Source organism: Lytechinus variegatus, chromosome 1 (assembly GCF_018143015.1).
Source record: "Lytechinus variegatus isolate NC3 chromosome 1, Lvar_3.0, whole genome shotgun sequence".
Lineage (NCBI taxonomy): Eukaryota > Metazoa > Echinodermata > Echinoidea > Temnopleuroida > Toxopneustidae > Lytechinus > Lytechinus variegatus.
The window spans coordinates 65,638,398-65,648,375 of NC_054740.1; the positions used below are offsets into that span (position 1 = coordinate 65,638,398).

Sequence of the window (9,978 nt, forward strand, 5' to 3'; positions counted from 1 at the left end):
TTGTGATCATGGAACTCTTTGCGTAACATTGGCCATTTCCCCGCCGCACCTCTGCGTAGAATAATCGAATGCACTCGCATAACTCTTGCTCCGAGTATTTCGTCTCCACTTTTCCAACGTCAATAGCAACTGAATATATCTATCGCCTGTTTCACAACATTCTTGGTAGATTTAGAATCCTTATTGTCCAAAAGCTGGTTTAATTCCTCATTGCTCATTAGCACAAATCTAGGCTCCATTTTGAAGTATTATTGAATTAAACTGGGATTGGACCTGGACCGGACTCACTGCACCAAGTCGATCGCTTTTAAATTACGCGGTACTCGGCCCGAAAATTTAGTGCAATATTGATATCGAGTTTTGATCGATTGCAAACGATAGCTACTTTAGTCCCACCTATATTATTTTCCTGTAATTGGTAACATCTAATCCACAAGAGGGCGTCATACACGTAGAAAATATATTCATGGACCAACTAGTCAATATTTTCATCGAAGGTGGACCGGCTGGGAAAATGCACTGTTTTCGATCATATCACGTGACGCGCATTTGACCAATCGCGCTTGGCTATCTGTCTTGGCTATCTAATATTACTCTCTATCAAGTCGCATATTTCTGTTTTCTCTCTCTGACTCAGATACTTTAGGTGACTTAGGGAATTATTGCTATAAAGGAGAGAAAAGAGGCTTGCCAGTATTGATTCCAGATATTGCTTAAGATGAAAAGAGGACTTCACTACAAACTAACAAGGGTTTGCGTGACGCACAATACCGTTGTTCAATGACAAAGCGTCCATCAGTATCTACCTTTTAGTCTTCCATGAAACTATCCCCAACTGACTTTCATAGAATGCTAAATTGAAAAAAAAGAACAACACAGAGAAGATATAGAGGTGGACCTGCTTTTTCATATTTCTCTCACTTGGCATTAATGGTATTGTATCCATTGCAATGATTTAGGTCAGCATGCTGAGAGAAATGCAGAGAAATTGCCAAATGAAATAAAGGTCTTCTCGAAGGTAAAATGCGGTGTAAAAAAGAACAACCTTTGCTCCGCTCATAGCCCATTCAATTCACCATAAAATTATTCAGTATCAAATTTCTGTCTTTAAGAAAGATTAAGCATGAGCGTTTGACAATTGAAGAATTTTTCTTTTATTAATCAGGTTTTTAATTATTACTGGCAACAATCCCGACAGACCAAGTATAAATCCTTTGGATTTTTTTTTACAATAATTGAACGACTTTTCTTCGAAGCGTCGACACAAGGCTCTTGCTTTCAGTCAAAAAATGATATAAAAATGGAAACTGCTACTACGTTTTCCAGACTCTCAGTGGCTGAATCGCATTTCTGATAACCAGATGTCCCCAAAGAAATTCCTTTGCAAGAATAAAGTGGCAATCTAACCAATTAACGGCAACGCATTATCGTACTAAATTCCTTCAATCATGGGTTGGATTGAAGAAAACATCTTTCACTTAATTACAAATTTAATAAGTGTCATTCTCAACACTATGACGATGTTTCTCATCATTGGAAGCAGGAGGCTGAGGAAGAAACAGAACATCTTCATCTGCAACATCGCCTTGGTAGATTGTGTTGCTTCTGCCTTACCTTTTGTTTATTGGCTGATGCTTTATATCGGACTAAGACCGGTAAGTTTATAAATAAATGAGCACGGGCTTCGCAGAAGAACCCTGTATTTTTTTTCATGGGCTTGGGGAGAATATGAGAGAGATATGAGATAACACTGGAAAAAAAGAAAATTCAAGCAGATTTAATATTCCCATTTGCTAAATTTTAGACAAGTATTAAAAAGAAAAAAATAACATGATTGACAGAATATGTGCTATCCTTCATATATTACAAGGTGCAACATAACTAGATTGAGCCACTTATAATATTGTTGTAACAAATCTATTACAGTAAAGTTACTTCCTAAACGATGGCTTATCAACAATACTTTATTCAGGAATGTTTTACACGAGCTTATTCGTGATGTGCATTGTTTAAACATATATCACGAGCAGACAGTTGCTACTACTGGGATATTGATACGGTTATCGCACGATGGAGTAAGCCCGGCCAGGTGCACAATGCACGATCTGATGCGATCCGATTCTAAAATTCTAAAATGATTTTGATATACACATTTCAACCTATGAAATATTAATGAGCGAACGTCCGAATAGTGGAGGGGTATAGATACTAAAATAAGAATGCCAGTCTATCTCGTCATCTCGAGCAATCCTCTTGAAGGAATAAGAAATTCTATTCCTGCAGGAGGCTCGCTCGACTGGAATTCTGATATTAGCATTGGCACATTAAATTCCACATCGTGATGACGTCGCGACGTCATCACGACTTGGAATTTTACGCCGACAAGAAAGTTTGCATTGCAGCAAAGCACAAATCCAATTTTATCATATTTTAGTTGCATTAAGCCGGATTTCGAATGAGGTAATTTTGCAACTTAGAATTTGCGTAAAGCAAAAATGTGATTTGCTAAATAATGGCGCCGTGGTCTGATCGTGTAGTGAGTGTAGTGGATAAAGTTCACAACTTTCAGAGCCATCACATATACTTTTGGTTTCGTTTTGTACTATTCATGACCATCTTCCGATTTCGCTTGTTGGACATCGTAAAGGGTGGATTCCCTTCCAAAAATAAAACCAAAAAAAGCGTAAACAAACAAAAAGAATAGACAAACATGAAAACTGTATATTGAAGTGAGTCCAACTTTGCGTGTGTCAATACATTCGGGACGGTCTAAAAAAAAATTCAATATCTTTAAAAAACGACATCATTAATATGAAAAGTGACCTAAAATTAATACCGTTAGTTTCCTTAGGATGAGCGCAGTATTCATGAAAATATTATTCGTCAATAATTTATAGTTCCGATATAGACATCCCATCTTTTGATCTTAAGGTTTTGTTTACATCTCTAAAAATCTTTGGTCCGCGAAGTTAGATCACACTTTTTCAAAATGGTTTCCCAGCACAGCGCATATTTCGTCGATAGGAATAGAATTTTGAGATCGCGATACCGGCGAACCCCCTTGACCTACTTCATAGTTTTCGTCAATTATTTTGAAGTTTACGATCTTGAACTGGTTTTGTATCAAATGTGAATGTTTTGTGAAGGAATTTTTGCTTAATAAATATTTTTAAATGTCCGCGAATTCTTGACACCACATACAGAGGTGGCAAGGAGATCGTTGATACCCGAGCGCTGATCTTAAGATGACCATGATGACCCAGCGATGTGTTAAAGTCTAAGAATTGAGATTTTTTAACGAAAAAGTTATACCTCCGCGTAGAACAAAATTGTAGACCTATCGATGATCACGAATCTTTATCGAAACTCTTACGATTGCCGTACGTCACCCGAGTGAGATCGTGCGAAGAGCATGATACAATCAAAAGTTAGCATAAGTGCTAATCGAAATGGCCCCAAAAGGATAAAATTGCATTGTATCTACTCTACTAAAACATTTTGTTTTTGTTTTTTATTACAAACTTATATAAATCATCAAACTTCATTTAATCAAGTGATTTTCAGATTTTTACGAAATGAAAATGCGTTCTTTTCTCTCGAATACTCTGGGGCAAACTATTCCAAAACTTTGCTCTAACAAAATACATAGAAAAAGTGCCACGTATCGTTTTAAATTGGGAGAGTCTTAGCATGAAATGTTCTTTACCTCTAGTTTTGTAACTATGATTTAACAACTCAAAGTGTTGCTGTAAAAAAATGTGTTAAATGTTCCTAGTGTAAATCATAAACATCTAATACCCCAGATTGACGAATAGTGGCCTAGAGCTTGAAAATAGTGCGAGAAAATATAATTGCTCTCATAGCCATTTTCTGCGCCAAATATAAACAATTTAGGTGGCTCCTGTAACTACTTCCCCAAACTCAAATTCCACAAGATATGTGTGGTTGTATAAAACATTTATACAGAAGCATTAGAACATGACGTGGTACATAGTAGCGTAATTTAAAAAGCAAACCAATTTTCCACATAATGCATTTATCAATACATTGGATCTGGTTCTTCCACAACAAAGATTCATCGATTTTAATTCCTACAAAGATGCCACATGCACTTTTTCTATAACTGTTTCACATAAATTTAATAAACCTTCAATTTCAAAAGATCGTCTCGGTCCTTTTATTATCATATAATTTGATTTCTTCAAATTTATGGTTAATTTATTAAGTATACACCAACTTCACACCTCTTTAAATTTCTTACTTACATAGTTCATATGAATATCTTTTTTGACATTTGGTATGTTTGGGGAAAGTATTGAAAATATTTGAATCATCTGCACAGTCTAAACTGGAAAAATCAGTTGATCCTGGTAAGTCATTAATATATAATAAAAAGAGTGTGGGCCCCAGGACTGATCCTTGGGGAACACCACATGTTATCCTTCTACTACTGGACATCTCATCTTTGTAACACAAAACCTGCGATCGTTTCATTAAGTAATTCTGGAACCATTGCAATACAATACATGTTATTCCATAATCATGCTTTAATTTTTCGTAGATTAGGTTATGATTAATTGTATCAAACGCCTTTTTGAAATCTAATTTCACCTATATCAATAATGCCTTCAATAATGTGTTAACCACATTGATTACTGATAATTTCGTACTATATCTCTTACGAAAGCCATACTGTTGTCTATACAAAATATCACTGGACTCTAGAAAGGCCATGAGACGCATATTAACTTATTTTTCAAATATTTTTGCAATAACTGGTAAAACTAAAATGGGTTTATAATAATTGCCCGAGTCATCCTTCGAACCCTTTTTATACAGGGGTCACTTTTGCTATCTTTAGGGCATCCGGGAATTTGCCCTATTCTAATGATAAATTAAAAATATAAGTCAACGGAGAAGCAATGAAAGGTGCTGCATCCTTAAACAATCTAACTGGCAAATTTTCATATACCTATGAGACTTTGAAGCATATAAAGTACATAAAACATCTTTAATTTCCACTTCACTTATAGGTTTCCAAAATAAAGAGATCTTATTTGAAGCACCTATGTAATCTTTAAAACAAGAATTATGAGGCCCATTTGGTATTCTGCCAAATTTGACCCAACAGTATAGCAAAGTAGTTAAGTTCCTCGGCTATATCCTCTCCTGAGGTAACAATTGTGTCTAATCCACCTCGATTAATGCCCAACTACTCGATAGTATTCATACTTTTATTCTTACTTTTCCCAATTAACTCTTTAATAGTTTCCCAAGTCTTTCGCATATCATTAAAATAAAATAGGAATTCTGAGATGAAATTTTCCTGTAAGATAAAGAATTAATTTGAAATTTTATCGGTGATATATTTAGATTGCTTCCCCTAGCTCCAAACCCTATTATGGGTTTGTAAAACTGTTCCAGCTAACATTATTGACATCTCAACAACTAGTGAGTGATTTTTCAGGATGACCTTTCTCTTACATTTGGTGTTATACTCATGTAAAAATTGAACCAACACCAAACACTGAACTTGAAATCACCCACTGTTTTAATTTGGTTGGATTTGGCCAATTTTATCGGTCGGACACATTACTTGCCAATAGGGATATTATTTGGACTAATCCATTTGGTAAAATTGTCGGTAGTAATTACCAACAATTTTACAAGTATGATGGGGTGTCCAAACTTTGTTGACTTTTCAAAAATATTCATCAGGTTTAAATCTGAAAATCATTGACGAAAATGTGGGGAAGTAGGTCAAGGGGCTTCGCCGGTATCGCGATCTCAAAATTGTATTCCGATAAACTATTCTGAAAAAGTGCGACCTATCTTCGCGGACCAAAGTTTTTTTTAGATTTGAACCAAAACTCAGATTTTAAGGATATTGGCTAGTTTTTGTCTCGCCCACCGGAGGTGAAGGCGAGACTTAGGGATCCAAATGTCGTGCGTCGTCCGTCCGTCACAAATCTAATGACACATAACTCCACAACCATAAGATGCTTTTCAACCAAACTTGGATGGTAGATGGACTTAGGGGACCTGCATCTTATGCTGCAGTCGGAGGTCACATGGTAAGGTCAAAGGTCACTTTCAGGTCAACGTTAAAGTTTACATGCAAGACTCTCTTATGACACCTAACTGCGCAACCGTAAGTCACTTTTCAACTAAACTTGGATGGTAGATGGACTTGGGGGACATGCATCTTATGCTGCAGTCGGAGGTCACATGGTAAGATCAAAGGTCATTTTCAAGTCAACGTTACAGTTTACATGCAAGACTCTCTTATGACACCTGACTCCGCAACTGGAAGTTACTTTTCAACAAAACTTGGATGGCAGATGTATTTAGGTGACCTGCATGATATGCTGCAGTCGGAGGTCACATGGTAAGGTCAAAGGTCATCTCTGGGTCAACATTAAAGTTTGCGTTCAAGGCTTTTATGACAAGTGTTATTCCGTCCCAGTCATTTCACAATGAAGTTTCGATACAATTCTGTTGCGTGCCCTCGCAAAACACAATATTTCTGGTTATTTTCATAAGTGGGTGAGACACAAAATCGCTTTTGCCTTGTTTCAGATAAAGACCATCCGCGACGTATGGACACACGCGAAGTTTGGACTCACTGCCATATTTTAGAAACTGGCCTTAGATTGCACTACGGAAATGGAGCCTGGGATAAATACATATAAAACGAAAATTCTCTTTTTTGTTGTTGTCGTTTCAGGATTACAACGTTATATTGGTAATGCGTGCATCACTCATCATCGAAACAGGTAGCACCTTATCTGTGGCTCTGTTTCGACTCATCACCCTCCGCTTCGACCCATTCAACAAGCGGAACCTGGTGACGGCGCCTCGCTGCATCTTGGCCTGTATCTTCATTTGGATCATCCCTATCGGGGCCTTCTTCATCATCGCCAAAGTAATTGAGCGTCATCGTTACTCGGGAATCCAAAATTATCTTCTATTCATCATTAGCGTTGTAGCACAATGTCTTTGCGTGGCTTTTTACGTTATCGTGTACTGGGCTATCGCAAGCGCCGGGCGAAAGGCCGGTCTGTCGGGGCGTGCGCTAGAACAGCGCGTCAAACAAAACAAGAGTATCCTGGCTACATTTGCACTCGTCTCAGTCTCGAATGTCGTTTGCTTATTTCCGATTATCTTTAATTACTTTATTCCTTTTTTAAAGACAGACTGGGTTCGAAACGCAGCAACTTTCGAGGTATACCGTTGGTATACGATTTATGTACCCTTATCAGTTACCTTGATGGGATTAAATGGCATATTAAATCCGGTCATATACTGGACTCGGTTAACGGAATTTCGGAAATGTCTTTGTGATATCTTCTCTCGCAATAAGCGTTCTCACAGTGAATCTAGTACAGCAGTGACCGACGATGAAGGTTCTATACCAAAACAGGGAAATTTTGTACATGAATATGAAGATGCTGATAGATCAGGCAAGCAGGTTATCAACACTGTTACCAAATAGGTCCGTTGTGAGGGATTTATGCCCCCTCACACTTGACCGAATGTAGGCGGACGAAGGGTGACGAATGGGAAAATGCACAAAATTCACATGAATTCAACGAATTAAAAAAATATCCGTCCAATCATGTGATCAGTAACTATAGGACCGTCTGCACCATCTCGAGTTTTCAAATTAGTGCGCTATTTCTGATCCGGAAAATTATCCCGATTTGAAAAATCTCGAGATTATTTGCAGTGGATACGCAATTATCGCGCTAGTTCGTAGGATAAATCTCGAAATTCAATCCTAAGTCAACTTGGGATTATTTGCAAAATAGCGTGCTATTTTTCGAATTATCGCGCTAATTCGTCGGCGCAGACGCACTCGGGTTTATTTATTCACGGCGTCAGACCATAATGCATTGATGCCTCGCTTGAGCGGGAATCGCTCTTCTTGTGATGGTGGAGACGGGGTTTCTTGAATCTCGAGATTAATCGCGAGGAGTGCAAATCGGGCTAAAATCTCGAGATGGTGCAGCACCGCTGTATAGTCAAATTTTATCAACGAACGGTAAGCGAAGGATAAATATGACATGCGAAGTAAATCGATTTTTTTTGTTTCACCTCTTTAAGTAAATTGCAGCCGAGGGCGAACCCGAACGAAGCGTTGATATAACCCAACAAGACGAACGAACAGTGAGCAATGGTTTGAGATGGCGTGCGATTAGAAACGAAGATGAGGGAATAGGCGTTCTTGTAGGTTTTTGTCATCGTGTTGCTTCGTGGAGGGCGCTAATTTGAAAACTCGGGATGGTGCAGACGGCCCTATAGTTACTGATCGCATGATTTGACGGATATTTTTTAAGCCCCCCCCCCCTCTCACCAAACCGAATTGCCTGAAATATGCCTTGCGATGGCTGATTTTTTTTAAATCGTTTTCAATGGTAATTGATAGTAAATCATATTTACCCTTCGTGTTTAGGTTCGTACATCTTCTGAATTAACAGCTGCGATTATTGAAATTCGCGCGGAAATTTTTGACATGTTAAAAATTTCCAGACGAATTGAAAAATCGTTTGTCATATCTTTGAATTTGCATCTCTTATTTGGTCTGCGGTAATCGTTCGTTTATCGTTCGCGTGTTTTTGTCGCGCATAGTCCTTCGCGTTTTGCCAAAGTGGACCGGTCTCGAAAGAACCGTAACGAAGCAACACGATGACACAACGAACAAGATTGCCTGATCTATTCCCTCGTCTTCGTTTCTAATCGCACGCCATATCAAACCATTGCTCACTGTTCCGTCGTCTTATTGGGTTATATCAACCCTTCGGCAGCAATTTTCTCAAAGAGGTGAACCGAAAAATCGATATTCTTGCATGTCATATTTATCCTTCGCTTACTCTTCGTTGATAAAATTTGGCAATAGTTACTGATCGCATGATTTGACGGAAATTTTATTTGAATTCGCGCGCATTTCGTTCATTTTCCCATTCGTCACCCTTCGTCCGCCTACATTCAGTTCGGTGTGAGGGGGCTTTTCAAATAGCCCAGCGCTCACTATGCGATCCGATGCGAGGCGGTTTCTTAATAATCACATTTCGCACTAAAATGTGAAAGTTTTAAGAAGTACGATTAGTTCATTTTAAGTATCATGTTTGAAATAATAAAACCATAATTTTGCTTTGGGGCAAGCCCTGTGGTCGGATTAAAGTCCAAATCTGCCTCAAGTTGCAGCCGATGATGACGTTATAACGATTCGGATTTGCATACCGGGAGGCTCGAACTAGAGACTGAATTTCGATTTCAGTAGTGCTACCACTATTCTGAACTTTGAACGCTATGATTTTATTGGTTGGAATGTCCCTGTCAAATGTAATTACAATTTCTTTGAAATTCGGATCGCAACGAATCGTATAGTGTGCGCCGGGCCTTATCCCTCGTACTCACTGTCGTGTTATCTTAATACAAACGCTACATTTGGTTTTTCGTAGGTGATCGCGAAAGCTGGTATTCGAACCCACGACCGTCTGTTTCAAAGGCGAGAGTCAGAACCACTAGACCACGACGCACCCACTGTATATACATGCATATACACATACTGTAAAAACACGCTGTTTAAAATAAGCACTTTAAAAAGCCGGTCATTCTTGCAACTGTTGCTCAAAATTTTTAACCAGCTGTTTATTTTTAAAAGATAACTTCTCTAGGTCTCAAAAACGTGTTTCACATGATGTTAAAGTTTTCAAATTGTTGATATTGTTGTGGTTTCTCATTTGTTACCAATATTACCACTTGGAAATAATTTCGTTTGGCTGAGAGGAGGATTGCAGCCCAATAGTTATTACAGCTAAATAGGTAAATAGTGAGATAACTTATATAGAGATCCTGCATGCTTGTCATTATACATAAACTCACAATTTTATTAATCCTGTTCTTGTATAATATCATTTCTATCGGAAATGAGAAAAGTCTTTAAAGGACAAGTCCACCCCAACAAAAACTTGA

General features: G+C 38.0%; 1 protein-coding gene across 1 annotated transcript; it reads left to right on the forward strand.

The window, feature by feature from the left end:
- The first annotated feature begins 1,364 nt into the window (after positions 1–1,364).
- LOC121406503 (proteinase-activated receptor 1-like) lies at positions 1,365–7,500 on the forward strand. The gene is made up of 2 exons (XM_041597512.1): positions 1,365–1,655; positions 6,728–7,500. Exons 1-2 carry the CDS (start codon positions 1,449–1,451, stop codon positions 7,493–7,495), a joined length of 975 nt encoding a protein of 324 aa, XP_041453446.1. The 5' UTR covers positions 1,365–1,448; the 3' UTR covers positions 7,496–7,500.
- The last annotated feature ends 2,478 nt before the right edge of the window (positions 7,501–9,978 follow it).